This window comes from Pan paniscus, chromosome 15 (assembly GCF_029289425.2).
Source record: "Pan paniscus chromosome 15, NHGRI_mPanPan1-v2.0_pri, whole genome shotgun sequence".
Classification (NCBI taxonomy): Eukaryota; Metazoa; Chordata; class Mammalia; order Primates; family Hominidae; genus Pan; species Pan paniscus.
In genome coordinates, this window is record NC_073264.2 from 56,171,435 (window position 1) to 56,192,633 (window position 21,199).

A 21,199-nucleotide genomic window follows, 5' to 3' on the forward strand; every position below is an offset into this window, starting at 1 on the left:
TTCTTCATACCACACTGAAAGTCTGACACCTAGAAGGAAGGATTGGGTAGGGGAGCTTCGGACTTCAGTGCATCTTCAGACTGCTAGATGATGACTTGGTTCCCAAGCAAAGGTTGCCTGTAGAGAAGCCCACAGGGACAGGAATGGCCTAGATCTAGACCCCTCCAACGTGCTCAGCTACTGGCTGATTGCAGGCAAGGAAAAGTTGGAGGCTATCCATTACTGGTACACAGCGCCAGGACTAGGGTATGGTGAGGCACTTAGGGACAAATATTTGACTATACGACTAAGGAAGACAATGTTTTGGTGCAATATTGTAATATCTGAATTGATGCAAAAAAGCCTATGATGAGCAAGATACCAAATTTCAAATCAAACCCGACCAGATTACTGATTTCTTTTTGCTTCAGGTTTCAGCATGGCTCAAGGCACTGCTGATTCACTGTCACCAGTGAGGACAGGCTAGGTCCACACCAGTCGTGTAATTTTCCATAGGCCTGTGTGCCCTTACCCAAAAATAAGACTCTCGGCTTAGGTATTTCAAGTTCCTCTGTTGCCCCTTTTTCAGTGTGAGAATTGTGTGTGCTGTGGAAAACATCCAGGGATGTCTTCCTTTAAACAAGTTCATGGTTAAATGGCCACCCACTCACTCACTAATGCCTTACACAAAGCAAGATGCAAGTGTACCACATACTTTTAGGATATTTTTATATCTTAAAAAATGTATATTGGCCGGGCACAGTGGCTCACGCCTGTAATCCCAGCACTTTGCCGAGGAGGGCGGATCACAAGATCAAGAGATCGAGACCATCCTGGCCAACATGATGAAACCTCGTCTCTAAATACAAAAATTAGCTGGGCAAGGTAGCGCGCGCCTGTAGTTCCGGCTACTTGGGAGGCTGAGGCAGGAGAATCGCTTGAACCCGGGAGGCAGAGGTTGCAGTGAGCCGAGATCGCGCCGCGCCACTGCACTCCAGCCTGGCGACAGAGCAAGACTCCGTCTCAAAAAAAAAAAAAAAAAAAAAGTATATTGCATATATGTATATATTTTGCACACCATATAATTATCACGACATCTTTATTGCTAGTTAGTAGGTTCCTTGACTGGGGTCATGTCATCTGTGCCTGACACAGGAGGTAATGTTTATTCAGAAATGAAGATGGCGGCTGGGCACGGTGGCTCACACCTGTAATACCAGCTCTTTGGGAGGCCGAAGCGGGCAGATCGCTTGAGGCTAGCAGGGTGAGACCCCATCTCTATCAAAAACACAAAAATAAGCCGGATGTGGTGGCACATGCCTGCAGTCTCAGCTACTCGGAGGCTAAGATGGGAGGATTGCTTGAGACCAGCAGGCAGAGGTTGCAGTGAGCCGAGATCGCGCCACTGCACTCCAGCGTGTGTGACAGAGGCCCTGTCTCAAAAACAACAAAAAAGAACATGGGAGAAGAGGCATTGATGAGGAAAAATCTACAAAGAAAGCAAATATCAATTTGTCAAGCTATTTGCAAACGTCTTCCCTTTCCTGTATTAATATTTTCCCTCTCCCCACTTTTGGCCCGAGGATCTGAGTCCTCGGGTCAGGCCGAAATCAGACCGCGTCCATACCCAGCCTCCTTCGAGGCCTAGCTGTAAAAACCGCTGAGCAAAAGGAATCCAGAATCAGCCCTCAAGCAACTCAAGACAAGTTAGCAATTTCCGCCGGGAAGCCGTGAACAGCGGCGGCCACTGGCGTTTCCTCCGAGTCCTCGGAACTCCGGAAACTCTGGGAGCTTTTAGCCCGCCCACCAGGGGAAAGCTGCCCGGGGCCGGCGCCAGGTGGAGCCCATCCCCCTAGGCCTGGCGGGCCGCAGTACCGCCAGGGGCCTGCGGGAGGCGCACGCGGCGCGGCCTGAGGGGAGGGGGAGAGCGGGCGGAGGCGGTGCGCTCGGCGCTTCCTGTTCCGGCGCCAGGAGGAGCCGCGCGCTGCTGGTGCTGTTGCCGCCGCTGCTCTAGCTGCCGTCAGTCAGGCTGCGCCCGCGTCTTCAGGGCCCAGTCCCTCGGACCCATCGCCGCTTCTAGACCCTACTGCGGTCTCGGATATTGCCGGGTGAGGCTGCTTCGGTACTAGTGGGAGTCGTGAAGGGGAATCGGGGAGCTGGGGTTGCGGAGCCCGCGGGCGCGGCCAAGCGGGAAGCGGGCGCGGTGACCGAGGTGCATCGAGTCACGTCCAGTGCTCGGGCCGTGGTCGCCTGCCTGGCACCGGGACTAAGCGTTTCTATCGGTCGCCTTCCTCCACGCTGCGGGCTGCCTGGGGATCGCCCCCCAGGGAGAAGGTGTCGGAGGCCGCTGACGTCGTGCCCGACGGGTTTCTGGGCGCCTGACGTCAGGCCTGGCTGCGGGGCGGGGCGGGCCGCCCCTCCCCCACCCCTTCCCGGCGGGCGCGACCCGCTAGGAGGCCGGTTCGCTCCGGTTGATCCCGGACTCCCTTTGTTCGTGCGTCCCTAAACGGCTGCCGGCCTCGCGCCCCTTGGCCCCGATTTCCCCTCTACCCCCACCCTATTACACTCATTCATTAATTTTTAATAAAAAGGGAAAGGCCTGAAAAGATTCTTACAAGAGACTCGGGCGCTTGTTAATCCGCAGTGTGACAACGTTCTGGTTATGACTTACTAGAGGAATTGCTCACGGATACATTAGATGAATACCCAGGGCAAACCACGAGAAGGGCAGAATTCAGTGATCTCCTTTTTTAGGACTGAGGAGCACATACCTGCGATAGCGTATGCATAGCTGGACCGTTTTCCTCTTTACCTTGAAAAGCAAGAGTACAGCTTTTAATAGGTAAAGATTCCAGTGTTAAAGCATGAAGCCAGGCTCACTCGACCGCAAGAATTTTTTTTAGTTTTACTACTAGAGAAATACACACCTGGGGGTTGTAAAGGTCTGTTTTGAAAACGAACCCTCATTACAGGCAAAGGTAGCCTTCAGAAACATTTCGTAAGTTCTTTGTTCACTGGTGTTCTTTGGGGGAAGAATAGAAATTTTTCATGCTGGCATCTCTGAGCCCACAATGCAAAGCGAGTTTGCTTCAGAAACTTGGAGTGAATTGCAAATATTGGAATGTTCTTTTCCTCACTCCAGGCGGAATGGGTAAAATCCATCCCCAGTCTCTTAACTGAAACTTTTGAAGCTAGTGTGTTTTGAATTCAAAAATACTTGGATTTTATCTTCATCTTTTTAGAAAGACAACATGTTAGACGAGAGATAACAACCCCAGCAGAGTGGTGCACCCCATAATCCAACATTAATATTTGCAGCAATAGATGTGAACATTCATTCTAAGTGGGGGCGAATAGAAACTATAAATAGCTTCAGGTCACATTTTGCCACCATGTAAGTTTTGTGCCAAACTAGGGCAGATAAAGATTTATGGACCTAAAAGTAGGCATCATAAAAGCTAATATTTGTTGAGGTTTTGCTATATTCCAGGCAGCGACTAAGAGATTTGTTTATTAAAAGTTTTACAGCAAATCTATGATGTGGGTACGATTCCCATCTTCCTTTGCCTCAAGTTTGGAGAGTTGGACTTGTCAACTCTGGCCGAACCAACCAGTGAAGAGCTGCAGTTATAGCTAGATAATCATACTTTAACGTTTACTCTTTTACCTATAAGCTAGATGTCCACATACAAAGAAAAGAGAATTTGGTATTTGTTTTCCACCCAAGCACTATTTTTTTTAGGCACTTGATTGGACAGAGTCCCATTTAGTTTCTCGCAACATTACTGGCCTGGTTTTTTTGTTTTGTTTTGTTTTGTTTTTTAAACTGCGTGCTTTTTACAAATACTATGGCCTGTTCTTTATAGTTCGGGTTCATTCAGATGAGCCGACTCTTAGTGAAATAATTCAAACCCTCGTCTAAGGTCACTCTGCTAAGACTTTCATACCCCTTCCCTTTCTCGCTATATTCTAACCCATCTGAACTGCTTATACCTCCCCAGAGATTCTCCCAGTTTTTACACTAACTGCTCTTCTTTCCCTAGGGCCCATTTCACCGCCCTCTACTCCCGACTCTTTCCTTATGGTCCTTATGGACTGCAAAAGACAGCACATCTCAGGAATCTCCATGTAATACTATAATTTCTCTAAAGGCCAACACATTGTTTGGCACATATGTTCCAATAAGTATATAACTAAATGCCAAGAAATATTGCAGGTTGCATATCCTTTATCCCAAATGCTTGGGACCAGAAGTGTTTCAGATTTGGGGGTTTTTTTTATATTACACCAGTTGAGCATCCAAAATCCAGAATGCTCTAATGAGCATTTCCTTTGAGAGGCATGGTGGCACTCAAAAAGATTCAGATTTTTGAGCATTTCAAAACCCCCGTTTTTGAGTTGCCCAAATGTAAAAAATGGAACATAAGCAGATAAATGAGCCAATACTAAAAACTAGCATGTATTTTAATTTATAATTTATATATATATATATTTTTTTTGGAGACGGAGTCGCTTACTGCAAGCTCCGCCTCCCAGGTTCGAGCGATTCTCCTGCCTCAGCCTACCGAAGCGAAGTAGCTGGGATTACAGGTGCCTTCCACCACGCCCAGCTAATTTTCTGTATTTTTAGTTGAGATAGGGTTTTACCATGTTGGCCAGGCTGGTCTTGAATTCCTGGCCTCAAGTAATCCACCCACCTCAGCCTCCCAAAGTGCTGCGATTACAGGCTTGAGCCGCCGCACCCGGCCATTAATTTATATTTTCAGTACGATACATATCATCCCCCCATACTAAACAAATCAACCCAAAAATTTTGATTTCGCTTAATTTCGCCTAACAAATATCTAACATGTATATAGCACTTTATAGATTAAGTGTGTTACTATTTTCTTTGCAGTGGGCAGGAATTATAACTTCTACAGATGGAAAATGGTCTCTTATTGAGAAGTTTTTTGTCAAAAGATAACCGTCAAAAGGATTGATGTCCGGGTTTCATCACTGTGTAGTCCCATACTGTTTATCACTCCATCACAATTTGAAGGCTGTCTGAAATATCCATGAACTCCACTGGTAATTCATGGAGTTCAACTCTCTTAACCACCCTCCTCCCTGACCCATGATTTTTACCCTAACAGCCATGAGAGTTTCCAAAAATGTTATGTTTTACTTTTCTAGTGTATGTCAAAAGACATTTTGTACTGTTTTAAAATTACTATTCTTGCTATTCAAAGAATAAAAAGTATTGTTTTTCAGATGATGGGTGGATCATGCTATAAAATGGTAACAAAGTTTTGGAAATAATAGCTTTAGATTATTCCAAAAAGAAAAAAAAAGAAAGCCTTTCTTGAGTATAAATTGTTTTTATGAGTTCAAGGTTACATTGGCCTCATCTTAATTAGCGATGATTCAGATATTTTGGAATAGCTTTATATTTTTATTTATTTTTCTTTTTGAGACAGAGTGCCACTATATTGCCCAGGCTGGTCTCTTAACTACTGGCCTCAAGCGGTCTTCCCACCTCAGCCTCCTGAGAAGCTGGGATTACAGGTGCACACTACCAAGCGCGGCTTAGAATAGCTTTTTAGAAAACCTAAACTTTTTATGTTCTGCAACTCTCCTCATATTGAAACGTTCATGTCCAACTGTTTTTCACCTTTTCTAATGAAAGTATTCTCCAAAGAACAAATTGGAATGCTTCCAATTATAGTTGTTCCCCCTTATCCTAGGGGGACACATTGCAAGACTCCCCAATGAATCCCTGAAACTGAAGTCTGTATACACTGCCGAAGCCTAAGTATACCATGTTTTTTAGATCTAATAACCAAGATGGGCTGATAGCTTATACAGCATGGATACACTGGACAAAGGGATGATTCACGTCCTAGGCAGGAGGGTGCAAACTTTCATTTTGCAACTCAGAACATGCTCTTGCCCCATTTAAAACTTAGGAATTGGCCAGGTGCAGTGGTTCATGCCTAATCCCAGCACTTTGGGAGACTGAGGTGGGCGGATTACTTGAGGCCAGGAGTTTGAGACCAGCCTGGCCAACATGGTGAAACCCCGTCTCTACCAAAAATTAAAAATTAGCCGGGCGTGGTGGCACGTGCCGATAATCCCAGCTACTTGAGAGGCTCAGGTAGGAGAATCACTTAAACCTGGGAGGCGGAGGTTGCAGTGAGTCAAGGTCACACCACTGCACTTTAGCCTGGGTGGCAGAGTGAGACTCCATCTCAAAAACAAAACAAAAAACTTACGAATTGTTTATTTCTGGAATTTTTCATTTAATACGTTCGGACCTTAGGTAATTAAAACCACGGATAAGGGGGGATCACCCTAACATGAACGCTGTTTATTCTAGGAATGGAGAGCTGGTCACTTTACTAAGACAGTGCCGTAGAACAGAACTTGTTACTAATTCCTATGCTTAGGGCTTTGTTTTTTAATCACAAGATTCTAGCACCTCCCCTATCTTCCAGACTTGGATTTTGAACTTTAAAATTTTGAAGTAGTGTTGTGAATCAGTTGAATATTATTAACTTGTAGAATAATTTATGTAATTCCATGACTAGGTAACTGTATAATTCTGAAAACCTGAACAGTCAAGACCATTTGGTTCACTTTGATTCTCAACTCCAGAATTAATATGAACTTTGATACAGAATCATTTTCTATTTCAGAAAGGCTAACCCTGTTTAAAAAGCATGTTAGCCTTACAACTTACCATATATTTTCTACACTGTTAGTCCTAAAAATTTTATTGTGTGATGTGATTGACGTTAAACCCTAACATGGGAATGGGTTGTATGTGGGTTTTTTTGTTTTTTTGTTTTTGAGACGGAGTTTGCACTGTCACCCAGGCTGGAGTGCAGTGGCTTGATCTCAGCTCACTGCAAGCTCCGCCTCCTGGGTTCACACCATTCTCTTGCCTCAGCCTCCCGAGTAGCTGGGACTACAGATGCCCGCCACTACGCCCGGCTAATTTTTTGTATTTTTAGTAGAGACAGGGTTTCACCTTGTTAGCCAGGATGGTCTCAATCTCCTGACTTCGTGATCCGCCCTCCTCGGCCTCCCAAAGTGCTGGGATTACAGGCGTGAGCCACCGCGCCCGGCCATGTTTTTTGATATTCTGAATAAAAAGGATATAGCAGTTGGGATAGGCTTGGGTTCTTGTCCTTTATGTTCTTGTCCTTTCCTCATGATAACCAAATCATAATCAGAAATAAGATGCTAAGAATACAAAGGTGGCTCTATGTTAATACTGTATTGATAGGTCAAAGGAGAAAAAGCATGAGATCAATTCATTAGATACTGAAAAGTCTTTTGAGGGAATTTAATGTCTTCTTGCTTTCTTTATTAACAGAATAGGAATAAATAATAGCATAGGCATAAATTAAAAATAATGTAATTTTTTAAAATCTCAAACTAAAAATGGGAATCATACTTAAACATTAGCATTCCCAGGAGAGTTGGAGCAAGACCTCTGTGCCCACTATCACTCAACATTTCATTATTTAAGTCCTAGCAAGTGCAAAAGAGAAAAGATGCATAAATATTAGAAGGAAAGTTATTTTTTGCAAATGGCGTATTTTTTATCTGGAAATCCCAGAGAATCAAGTGAGAAACTTTGAAGAATAAAATAATTCAGTAATGATGCCTCCTACCCTAGGTTAATTAATATAAAGAAGAGTTAAATTCCTATGGCATATTTCTGGTAACAAAAACATCACTAAACTTTTAAATAAAACCCAAAACACTTCTAGTATTAAACATTTAAATGAGCTGGGCGCAGTGGCTCACGCCTGTAATCCCAGCACTTTGGGAGGCCAAGGTGGGCGGATCACAAGGTCAAGAGATGGAGACCATCCTGGACAACATGGTGAAACCCCGTCTCTACTAAAAATACAAAAATTAGTGGGTGTAGTGGCACGCACCTGTAGTCCCAGCTACTCAGGAGACTGAGGCACGAGAATCGCTTAAACTGAGGAGGTGGAGGTTGCAGTGAACCAAGATCGCGCCACTGCACTCCAGTCTGGCGACAGAGCGAGACTCCATCTCAAAAAAAAAAAAAAAATTTAAATGATTTCTACTAAAAATTTTAAAAATTAGCATGCCTGTGGTCCCAGCTACTCAAAGGCTAAGGTGGGAGGATCCACTTGAGCCTGGGAGGTCGAGGTTGCAGTGAGCTGTTATCACACCACTGCACTCCAGCCTGGGTGACAGAGCAAGACCCTGTCTCAAAAAAAAATTGAATGAATGTGAGCTGTGTATACATTTAAGAAAGATTAATAAAAAGATAATTATTTGCCTCCCTATTCCAGTTCAGGGTCTCAATGGCTGGAGCCTTTCTTGGCAATTCAGAGTCCAAGTTGGGAACCAGCCCTGAACTGGACGCCATCCCAGCACAGGGTGCTCTCACCTACACCCACACTCACAGACTGGGCCGTGTAGACACATCCATTCATGTGCATCTTTGGGATATGGGAGGAAACTGGAGTACTTGGAGAAGACCCATAAAGATGGGAGAATGAGCCAGCTTCACACAGACAGTGACCTCAGCTGAGACTTTTTGTTTTTTCTTCTCATCAACATTATAACAAAACAAAGTTGAATGAAATGTCTTTCGAGGACCTGCTATAGACTAAAATTTTAAAACCCTGTCCCATATATAAACGAACAATTAGAAAATACAATAGAAGAAAAGAGCCTATTTACAACCACAGGGAAAAGTTTAACAGAAATCCCTTAAAAGAAATGTATATAGGAGATCTGATCAAGAAAATAAACTACATGAAAAGGACAGGAACTAAACAGTCCTCTGTGTCTGCATTTGCGGGTAGAAAATATTCAGGGAGCTGGGTGCGGTGGCTCATGCCTGTAATCCCAGCACTTTGGGAGGCTGAGGCGGGCGGATCACTTGAGGCCAGGAGTTCAAGAGCAGCCTGGCCAACATGGTGAAACCCTGTCTCTATTAAAAATACAAAAAATTAGCCGGGCATGGCGGTGCGTGCCTATAATCCCAGTTACTCAGGAGGCTGAGGCAGGAGAATCTCTTGAACCCAGGAGATGGAGGTTGCAGTGAGCTGACATCATGCTATTGCACTCTAGCCTGGGCAACAGAGTGAGACCCTTTCTCAAAAAAAAAAAAAAAAAACTTGGGGGAAACACAATAAAAATAACAATAGAAAATATAAGTTAATATAATTATATAGTATTCACACTTTTAAGTATTATAAATAATATAGAGATGATTTATACGGGAGGATGTGCATAGGTTATATGCAAATACTACACCATTTTATATCAGGTACTTGAGCATCCTGGGATTTGAGTATCTATGGGGGTCCTAGAACCAATCTCCCTCAGGTACCGAGGGACTATACTATACCTTGTTCTTGAACGAGATGATTTGACATTTTAAATAGATGTTCCCCTAGATTAATCTGTAAATATAATACATTTCCAACCAGAATGCTAACACATTAATTTTTTTTTTTAATGATCTGGAAAAAATAAAAATACATAGGAAAATCTGAAAAAAAAAAAAGACAGTAGGGTGACTCACATTAATGTTTATTTAAAATATATTGTAAAGCTTCTGTAATTAAAATGGAATGGTACCGTTGCAGACCAGTAGAAAAGAATAAAGTCAGCTGGGCACAGTGTCTCACGCCTGTAATCCCAAGACTTTGGGAGGCCAAGGCAGGCAGATCACTTGAGCTCCGGAGTTCAAGACCAGCCTGGGCAACATGGTGAAACTCCATCTCTACAAAAAAACTAGCTGGGCAGGATCGATTGAGCCCAGAAGGTCGAGTCTGCAGTGAGCTTATGATGGTGCCACTGCACTCTGGCCAGGGAACAAAGCAAGACTGTTTCAAAAAGAAAAGAATAAAGTCCACAATATCTGTGGGAAATGAAGGAGGCTCTATAGCCTGCTTGTTAAGAGCCTAAGCTCTGGAGTCATACTGGGTTTGAACTGCTTCTCTCCTTGTCATTAGCTCTGGGACCTTAAACAAGTTAACTTGCCAAGCTTCCTCTTCTCCAGCTGTAAACTGGGGGTGAAAATAAAATTTGTATCTGGGTTCTGGAGCTACCAAGTGAGGTGGTGCACAGTACACCACCATGTTCCATGTTTCATGGTAAATATTGGATAGATGCTAGTTATAAATGGCAGCAGTATAGTGTAGTAAAGGTAGCTTGTCCAATTAGCTGAGAAAAGATAGATAGTTGATAATTATTGTTTGGAAGAATTTAAAGGTTTTAAACAAGAAGTTAAACCATAAAAATACTATATGAAAGCAAGGCAGAGTAGGGAAGGCCTTTGTAAATATATCACAAAATCCAGAAGCCACGTATAGGAAAACATTGATAGATTTGATGACATGAAATTTAAAACTTTTGTATAACCAAAATATGCCCTTTAAGAGATCTACAGATAAAAGGAATTTGGGAGAAAATTTTTTTTTTTTTTTTTTTGATTCGGAGTAGCCCTCCGTTGCCCAGGCTAGAGTGCAGTGGCGCAATCTCGGCTCACTGCAAGCTCCGCCTCCCAGGTTCACGCCATTCTCCTGCCTCAGCCTCCCAAGTAGCTGGGACTACAGGCACCCGCCACCACACTGGGCTAATTGTTTTTTTGTATTTTTAGTAGAGACGGGGTTTCACCGTGTTAGCCAGGATGGTCTCGATCTCTTGACCTCGTGATCCGCCTGCCTTGGCCTCCCAAAGTGCTGGGATTACAGGCGTGAGCCACTGCACCCGGCCAAAAAATTTTAATCTCATATATGAAAGCTAGTCTGCTTAGTATCTTACAAAGCAGTGAGAGAAAAAGATGTGCTACTGAGTAATAAAATGATCAAAGGCAAAGAGTACCTACAGTCTTTTATTTATATAAAGTCAAAGAACAAGCAAAATTAAGTCAAAAATTGACTGCCATGAGGCAAGGCAGTTGATTGGAAAAGAGCATGGTAAACTTTCTGGAGTGAGAAATGTTCTATATCTTGGGGTGGTTATAGGGGCGTATAGAATTATCAGAGCTTGTTAATCTGAACACTTAAGATCTCTGCATTTTGTTGAGTGCTAATTATACTTCAATTTAAAAATTGGTAAAAGTACTCCAGGACATCAATAAATTTAAATTTGGGAGTACACACAGTGGCTCATGGCTATAATCCCAATACTTTGGGAGGCTGAGGCAGGAGGGTCCCTTGATCCCAGGAGTTTGAGACCGGGTCTGGGCAACATAGTGAGACACCTGTCTCTGCAATAAATTTTTAAAATTTTAAGAAATTTGCTGGGCATGATGGCACACACCTGTAGTACCGGCTATTAGGGAGACTGAGGCAAGAAGATGACTTGAGCCCAGGAGGTCAAGATTGCAGTGAGCTGTGATCTATCTCGCCACTGCACTCCAGCCTGGGGGACAGAATGAGACCCTGTCTCCAAAAAAAAGACGAGGAAATGTAAGTTAAAATAAGACACTAATTTTTAATATCTATTGTCATTATAAACAATAAATTTAATAATATCCAGTGGTAAAAGGAGTTAGAGAAATGAGTGTAAATTGGCATGGACTTTTCAAATAGATTTTAGATAAATTTATCTGTTGACTCTAAATTCCATGTCCAGTGCTTTTTCCTGGTGTTAGATTCTCACACACAAAGAAGTGTTGAGAGATGTTCACTGTATCATACTTAAAACAACTTACACTGCTACAAAAAGAATGTAAATTAAATTGCAAATCATTTTTGTATGATGTGCAGCCATTAAAAGGGATGAAGTTAATAGAGCTGTATGAACTATTATGGAAAACTTTCCTATGTAAAGAAAAACACATTACATAAATAAGATTCCGTTTAAGTAATAATAATGTATGCATAGAAAGTTCCTTAAGGAATATTTAAGAAATGGTGAACACTGATTTTGAAATTTTTCTTTCTTCCTTCATTTCTTTTCTTTTTTTAGGAAAATGTCTGATGAATTTTCGGTAAGTTGATCAGTTTATCTGTGATAAGTTTTTCATCTCTTAAGAAAAACAACATGGTCCTAACTGGGCTACGTAAATCTTTTCACTTAAAAGAGATGCTTTAACCAGGCATGGTGGCGTGCACCTGTAGTCCTAGCTACTTGGGAGGATCCCTTGACCCCAAGAGTTTCAGGCTGCAGTGAGCCATGATTGTGCCATTGCACTCCTGCCTGGGCGACAGAGTGAGACTCTGTCTATAAATAAATAAAAGAGATGCTTTTTGTGATTCTTGGCTCTGGGGGTAGTAAAGAGATTTTGATAGGTGATTTGCCTTAGTTTACTGAGATAATAGCATGCTTGGAAATGTTTCCTGTATTTATGAAAATATGTATTTCTTTAAATGAAAATTTAAGATGTTACTTCTATTGTTCTCTTTTACCCTGATAGTATTAATAGCCAACATTTATTAGAAATTATTATATACCAGGCACTCTGTGAAAGTGTACTACATGAACTATCATATTTAAGCCTCAAGTTAACCCTAAAACAGTTTTGAAACTGAAAAGGCTCTATCTCAGAGTATGTAGCTCCTTTGAGGTTAAGCCAGGATTCAAATCCATATCTTGACTGTTAGTTCTATCTTCTTAATTACTGTATTTTGTTATATTAATACAGCAGAGAAATGAAGCACAATATGATTAGTTGTATTTAGAAAACGAGTTTCTCTGAAGAATTTGCACTATAAAGTTGATACGCAAAGTAGCATCTCAAGGTTTATGTTAAATAGAGTATTTTTTAAATGACTAGCTTAGCTTTTGAAGATATTCTTGAGGTTTATAATCCCTGCCCCTATAGGTTACTATTCTCTGTGGGTTTATAATGGTGTTTGATGTAACTTTTCCCTAGATAGGAAAGACGTATCTGTTTTGTATTCCAGTTGGCAGATGCACTACCTGAACACTCCCCTGCCAAAACCTCTGCTGTGAGCAATACAAAACCTGGCCAACCTCCTCAAGGCTGGCCAGGCTCCAACCCTTGGAATAATCCGAGTGCTCCATCTTCAGTGCCATCTGGACTCCCACCAAGTGCAACACCCTCCACTGTGCCTTTTGGACCAGCACCAACAGGAATGTATCCCTCCGTGCCTCCCACCGGACCACCTCCAGGACCCCCAGCACCCTTTCCTCCTTCCGGACCATCATGTCCCCCACCTGGTGGTCCTTATCCAGCCCCAACTGTGCCAGGCCCTGGCCCCACAGGGCCATATCCTACACCAAATATGCCCTTTCCAGAGCTACCCAGACCATATGGTGCACCCACAGATCCAGCTGCAGCTGGTCCTTTAGGTCCATGGGGATCCATGTCTTCTGGACCTTGGGCGCCAGGAATGGGAGGGCAGTATCCTACCCCTAATATGCCATATCCATCTCCAGGCCCATATCCCGCTCCTCCTCCTCCCCAAGCCCCTGGGGCAGCACCACCTGTTCCATGGGGCACCGTTCCACCAGGAGCCTGGGGACCACCAGCACCATATCCTGCCCCTACAGGATCGTATCCCACACCAGGACTCTATCCTACTCCCAGTAATCCTTTCCAAGTGCCTTCAGGACCTTCTGGTGCTCCACCAATGCCTGGTGGCCCCCATGTGAGTGTTCAATTTGTTATTTAAAGTGTACTAATTGTACATAGCACAACTGACATTGTTTCTCCCCAGTTTTGGACGGAAGATTAAGAAGGCTTTTAAGTTTTTAAAAGAGGGTGTGTGTATATTAAATGAGTAAATTTCACACCTTCAGGTAAAGCATTTAAAAGGATGAAAGCACTGTTTTAAGTATTCCTTGTGCTAAAAAGAAGAATTTTCCAAAGATCCCCAAAGACTTTGTAATGTAGTAAGCAGTGTCCTCAATAGCATCCTTTAGGTAAACTCTGAGATTCATTTCATTGGGATTTTTGTTTTATTATTATTATTTCTCAGTATTGTTTTATAGCATCACACCAAAGTACAATTCAGTAAAAGCAGTCTCTACCTGTCTAGCTTGATAGAGGTAGATTTTTAGAGAATCCAAGGCAATGAGTAGGTAATGTTCATCTTTCAAGCAGTTCTGGAGCTCAAGATTACACCCCTATTCTTTATTGTCAGTTACATGTAATGCTTTATGCTTTACTGTCAGACAACCCAGTGTGGGGTTAACATCTTAGTTGAGGAGCCTGCCTTGGTCATATAACCAAATGGAAAAGTACCCCACTTCCCCTGTGAGGTAAGCCAAACGAGTATCCAAATGCAGAGTAAAGATTTTCCTTAGGAAAAAAAATCTGTTAACTCTTTTTTTTTTTTTTTTTTTTTTTTTTTTGAGACAGTCTTGCTCTGTCACCCAAGCAAGAGTGCAGTCTCTCGGCTCGCTGCAATCTCTACCTCTCAGGTTCAAGTGATTCTCCTGAGTAGCTGGGATTACAGGCGTGTGCCACCACACCGGCTCATTTTTGTATTTTTAGTAGAGATGGAGTTTCACCATGTTGGCCAGGCTGGTCTTGAACTCCTGACCTCAAGTGATCCGCCTGCTTCAGCCTCCCAAAGTGCTGGGATTACAGGCCTGAGCCACCATGCCCAGCCAGGAAAAAAAAAAAATCTGCTAACTCTTAATACGAAAATAACTAGTCAGATCTCTGATTAGATTAGTCAAACATCCAATCCAGCTATAAAGGAAAAGAAATCTTTAAAGTACCCCTAAAACTTCCTCCTTGCATTAGTGTAATTTCTTTCTTGCTATATATATTATCTAAAAATATTTGTTTTGCAAAGTGTATGCCAGAGTAAATGATGTGACTCGCTGTTTGGATTTATTAAGCAATAAATTTACTTTAAGCCACAGTAAGGAGTTAATAAACTCCATTTGCAAAATCTAGAAGTTGACTTTTTCTTTTTTCTATTGCAGTCTTACCATTAAGTTAACAATGGACGAAGAGATGACGCTTTGCTTTTTGAAGTACATGTATATGCACATGAATGCATATATAAAAATTGCTGGTTTCACTATTAGAGGGCATTCATGAAAGAACAACTCTTGCACCTCTCAGAGAAGATAACTGCCTCTTGTACTTGGATGCGTAGTACATCATATGTATACAATCAGATAAAAGTATAGAAGTAAATCATTCAGATGTGATTTTTATTTGGTTTTCATGGAAAGTTAAAGTGATAAAGTATATTGAATAGTTCTTTGACAGAATTTGTTTAAACTATGAAACTACACACTTAAAAATCTAAGATGTGGATTATTGTTAGAATCTGCAACTTCATTGGCAAATTATTTCAAGTATTTTTCTATAATCACTTTCCCCTTCTAAATAAATAAACTTCGAGAATAACCCATCATAATCCAAACAAATGATGCCTCAACATTTTGAGCTGCTCTGTCGGACAAATAAACCTGGTCCTCTTGAGGTTATATTTTGGATATACATTTTTAAACTGTCAGTAATTATTGTCAGATGTGGAGTTCAATAGCCAGCCAGTGTTCATTTTTATCCTTGAGCTTTTAGTAAAAACTTCCTGGTTTTATTTTTAGTCATTGGGTCATACAGCACTAAAGTCTGCTATTTATGGAAACTAACTTTTTTGTTTTTAATCCAGGCCAACATGTATGTAAATTAAATTTTTAGATAATTGATTATCTCTTTGTACTACTTGAGAGTTGATTATGAGATGTGCATATTGCTTTGGGAAGAGCTCGAGGAAGGAAATAATTCTCTCCTTTGTTTTGAACCTCAAACTAGATAAACCCTAGGAATTGCTTAATTGCAACAAGTAATTTTCATTCCCACAAAAACCTGAGGCAGCTCTTTTGCCCAGAGCGTTCCCTGTAGCCACCCCCACCCCACTTGCCCTTGGTTCTTTAGAAGGAGCACACACATCCCTTGATTCCTCCCTGATGTGGTAAACTGGCACACTCCAGGGGTCTAAAACATAAAACAGTTGTGTTTAGGGAACCTTAAGTCATGCAGACATGACTGTTCTCTTTGTACAAGTGTGAATCAAAATATGTATCTCTTTTTCAGAGTCTGGTTAAGCTATGTCATTGTCTACTGCATAGTTTCCTGAGTCTGTTTGTAAAGTGCTTATGGCTAACAGTTCAGTTCTGTATTTGTTGACAGGTAAATAAGTGGAGTTGAGTGCCATCTTTGAAAAAATTACCCTCTAGCTCTAACACTGAAAATAATAATAAATTGTAGATCTCTGCAACTAAGTTTAAAGCAGTGTGACTGTGTTGCTTAAATATCAAGTATTGTTTATAACCACCAAAAAAAAAAGCCCTGGTAGTTTTTTGGCACCTTATGTTTAAATCAGATTCTTAGATTTGGAGTAGACCTGACCTTGTTATTTATTAGATAACATTTTGAATGTATCCATTGGATTTCTAAAATGTATTGTGAATTTCTCAGACGAACAGGATTTATGCTGGAGCTCTGTTTTGCTTAGAAATAAAATATTTAGTAGTTTATTTCTGCTCTAATTAAAATGTCAAGAATGCCAAATGCTGCCAGTTTTTTGGTTTGATAGCTACCTCCTTCTAAGAAAGCAAAATGGTTACCTTTGAGAGGAACATTCAGTGTTTAATCATCCCTTATGTTAACTAGATGATAGATTCAAGCTTTTTAGAAATGAGAAAGTAGAGACTAATTTGTTAAGATATTTTCAGACTGCGGAATGTTGTTAGCTTTTTCTTTCACTTCTCTTCAAGGACAGGTGTTAGCTGTCTACAATACTGTTGAACTCTGTTGTCAAAGTAGCCCCCCCCAGTCTACAAGACAGGTAGCCTTGGCTTGAATTATCAATATCAAAATGTCAGTTAACCATGGAGGGATAAAGTAATGTGAAAAGTGAGATGGCTGCAAAGATAGCTCTCCTTACAGTTATTTTGGCTGTCCTACATTGGGATAAGCTGACAAATTAGCAGTATTTAGTTTAACACTGGAGCAAATATAATTTGAGTAGGAAGAAGAGATAGCAGGTTTGGGAATCTATAATTATGAAGTCCATTGATTTTGGGAGAAAATCTGTTGCTAAAGGATTTGAAGGGCCATGAACACAATTTGGGATTACTACTCCCTATAAGTATAATAATTTTGCTAGTGACCCATACTGTCCAGTGTGCCCTAAATCATACTGCTATTGTACTCCCTTTGTTTTCAAGGACTTTGCAACTGGTATTTGGGGGAGATTTTTTTTTTTTTTTTGGAGACGGAGTCTCGCTCTGTCGCCCATGCTGGAGTGCAGTGGTGCTATCTTGGTTCACTGCAAGCTCCATCTCCCAGGTTCACACCATTCTCCTGCCTCAGCCTCCCAAGCAGCTGGGACTACAGGTGCCCGCCACCATGCCTGGCTAATTTTTTTTTTTCTTTTTTTTTTTTTTTTAGTAGAGATGGGGTTTCACTGTGTTAGCCAGGATGGTCTCGATCTCCTGACCTCATGATCTGCCCGCCTTGGCTTCCCAAAGTGCTGGGATTACAGGCGTGAGCCACCACGTCCGGCCGATTTTTTTTTTTTTTTAATGTAAGAATGGAGATAAAAGGGATAATAGAATTTGCTTTTATATTGTTATTTTTGTAAAGCATCTTTTCTTCAATTCTTGTTGGCATTCTGGGCCAAAATATTTCAGGTTGGTTCGGTGTGGAGTTAAGAAAAGCAGGAGTTTTAGTGGAGAAATGGGGAACAGCATCAAGAAAGGCTTTTTTCCTTTTTTCTTTTTTTTTTTTTGGAGACAGAGTCTTGCCCTGTCACCCAGGCTGGAGTGCAATGGCGTGATCTTGGCTCGCTGCAACCTCTGCCTCCAGGTTCAAACGATTCTTCTGCCTCAGCCTCCCAAGTAGCTGGGATTACAGGTGCCCACCACCACACCCATTTTTGTATTTTTAGTAGAGACGGGGGTTTCACCATGTTGGCCAGGGTGGTCTGAAACTCCTGACCTCGTGATCCGCCTGCCTCAGCCTCCCAAAGTGCTGAGATTACAGGCGTGAGCCACCATGCATGACCTTTTTTTCTTTTTAAAAGGGAACAATGTTGCTTTCAAAACAAGACGTGCTAGGCTGAAATTGATTTATGGAAAAGACTGCTTGTTAGCAAGTATATTTGGTCTTGAGGGGGATACAGATTATAGAATATGCTGACGTTTGGGCTTCAGAGGAAGAATTTTCAAATCTAATGGAAATAGTTGAGGTGTTCAGGAATGCTGTTTCTTGGAGTTGGAATCTTAGGTTTTGAAATGTTGAAACCAAAAAGACAAAAATTAAAACATAGACCTTAGGTCTTCATTCACACCCGGTTCTCAAGAATCAAGTGGAGCACTTCAAAGACCTTGGCTTGTCTGTCCCATCCTGCCACTTTCTCATCTTTTCATGCTTTTGAAGACACCATTTACAGCTCTGACTCAGCCCTATTTTGTGTAAAGTAATATATTGATTATTCAGAAATAGACAATACATTTTTTAATTACCCAAGGACTGACTGTTTTGTCCATTTTACTGTTGGTTGTCTTCAGTAGAGAATAGTAATAGGGCAGAGAAAAGTGTATATTTTGCCTCAGTCAGTCCCACCACCACAATGGACTATTGGGATATTTTCTAAAAAACCAATCAATTTGCCCATGATTACCTCACAAATAATTAGTGCTACCTGTGGTACTCTCAAATATACAGCTTTTGAAACTGTGTAGATGAAAAAAGCTCTACTCAGAGTTTTTGTCAAGACTGTGCCTGGGTTGAATATCAGTCAATTGCCTACACTTCTAAACAATAAGTGCCAATGTCTCAATTTTCTCACCCTGAATGATAGAAGCTAGCTTTATCAAATGCCAAGGTTAGAAAGCCTGGAAATAAAACTTCAGCACAGACATTCAAGTTTTGGAAAAGCATAAGCCTAAATTCCGATAAATCACACTGATATATTGTACTATGCATAGAAAGTTGTAGGTGGCGTTCAGGGAAGACTATTTGATTTTAATAAAGCAATATTTAGTATTGAAGACAAACACTTTTTCAGAATTCTGCCAAGTAAAACAGAAATTGCCAATAAAATAATCAGTATTTTGTAAATGCCAGGCAAGCTTCTGGCTGTCGAAAACATCTGAGTCATTTATTCAGTAGACAATATGTCCTTGATCCAGGTTCTTTGCCAGCTATAAGGGAATCCCTGTCCTTGAGAGGCTCATAGTCTATAAGTAACATTACAGAATTTGTTAGCACACCCATTCACTATTAGTTTTACCTAGATAAACGTGTTAGGATCACTACTGGTGGAAATTGTAACCAGCCTTTGGGCATCTTAAAGGGTGACATGTGGCATACCTTTTTTTTTTTAAGAATTTAATGTTTTTCAAGATTGTAGTGTTGATCAGCGCAACAATTCAAGTGTGCAAAGTAACAGGATAGTTTGCCTCTTCACTTTACCCCTGGATAAAGGCACTTTCACTGCCTGTCACTGATCAGCAGATACTGACTTGTTGCCATTAAGTGAACTTGACTTCTTATGTGTGCTCTATGAAAGTTTGTTGTAATTTTCTTCTTGAAATTGTGATTTTTCACTGACAGTAATGACAAATTTAATGTATGTAATTGTCTATGCATTTTAAGTTAAACTGCCTAAAATGTGATTTGAGACATATACATATGTTTGTATTATAAATTGTAAGCAATCAGTTTGAGATACTAGGTTTTATCACCTGCTGCTGTATTTGTAAACAAAGACAAATGTTGCTTTAAGAAGTAATTATAATTAGGAATAGGCTATGGATGTGATACTTGATATTTTTTAAGATAAACTTGTTTGCTTTTGTGTATTATACCTGGAAACTTTTTTTAAAAAATGTATTTTCATGGTTTCACAGATTTTTCATGTTATTTTATTCTTTAGGCCCAATTCTGGGCTTCTCTGAGCAAGTCCAGAGCCTAATTAACTGTAAATTTGTTGTCAAAAAGGAAGAAAAAAGGGCCTGAGATACCTCTTTGCATGTGACCTGCATTCACTAAGGATGTCTGGAAACCACCCTTCCTCCGCAAACCCTCTCAGCAACATGGTGTCCATTGTGGTGATTTTCTCTTTCAAGGCTAGGCTACTCTTGGTAACCAGATTATCTGTATATATGATAATATGAAGTCAGGGAACTTTCTCTGTCTGTCCCTACTCCCCTCACTCCCCCACTTTCTGTTATGAAAAATAGTTCTACTTTTATCATTAACTGCTACGCATTTAGTGAGGGTCACATTATTAAACTTGGAGTTTACCATTTTCCCACAGGAGATTTCGCTGGCATTTCTTGGAACTCCCAATTTCAGTAGGGCAATGAATGAATGAATACTTTGCAGTGCTACTTTTGGAAGGAATTTCTGCTTTTTGCCTTATGATTGGACAAAATGCAGCTGTAAAATTTTAAATTGTTTTTGATATGTTATTCAATATCCCATGAAAGTATTCACCTAAAGTGGAGTTATGAAATGGATGGTGAAATAATAAGACCATTCTGGAGCAGGGCCAGTTTCTTTTTTTCCTGTTGTGAGATGACATTGCTCTGACAAACATGCTATCGTGGGTTACCTGACCCAGGCAAGTCCTTTTTTATCACCGTATTAATACTCTTAGCACCAATCCTTTTACAACTGATCTCCAAAGCAAAATAGAATTCTAAATATTAGCTCACTTATTTTAAATAAGGCATGCAATAGAATTCTAGTGCCAGGAGAGGATTTGGGTCATCTCATAGAGCTTATTCCTGTGGCTTTTACTTATTTTTGGGACAGTCTCATTCTGTCGCCCAGGCTGGAGTGTAGTGATGCAATCTCTGCTCACTGCAACCTCCGCCTCCCGAGTTCAAGCGATTCTCCTGCCTCAGCCTCCCAAGTGGTTGGAATTACAGGTGCACACCACCAGTCCTAGCTAGTTTTTGTATTTTTACTAGAAATGGGGTTTTGCCATGTTGACCAGGCTGGTCTCAAACTCCTGACCTCAGGTGATTCGCCTGCCTCAGCCTCCCAAAGTGCTGGGATTACAGGCTTGAGCCACCATGCCTGGCCCTCGTGGCACTTAAACTTTTTTCTCTCATTTGGGAAAATTGATTTTCCCAGTGTTGAGGAGAGGACCAAGTAGAGCTTATAATGCTTAGTCTCTCCCTGCTTTCCCTAGAGCAGTTCCACTCTGCACTTCGTGTATTTTCCTTACTGATAAGTTGCTTCAGGAAGGGGACAGATTTGCTGCTTTTAAATTTTAAAAAA

General features: G+C 41.2%; 1 protein-coding gene across 1 annotated transcript; it reads left to right on the top strand.

The window, feature by feature from the left end:
* The first annotated feature begins 1,926 nt into the window (after positions 1 to 1,926).
* On the top strand, positions 1,927 to 20,230 carry MAPK1IP1L (mitogen-activated protein kinase 1 interacting protein 1 like). Its single transcript, XM_003831689.6, has 4 exons — positions 1,927 to 2,087; positions 11,938 to 11,959; positions 12,876 to 13,583; positions 14,872 to 20,230. The coding sequence occupies exons 2-4, from the start codon at positions 11,942 to 11,944 to the stop codon at positions 14,881 to 14,883; spliced, it is 738 nt and encodes a 245-aa protein (XP_003831737.1). The 5' UTR covers positions 1,927 to 2,087; positions 11,938 to 11,941; the 3' UTR covers positions 14,884 to 20,230.
* The last annotated feature ends 969 nt before the right edge of the window (positions 20,231 to 21,199 follow it).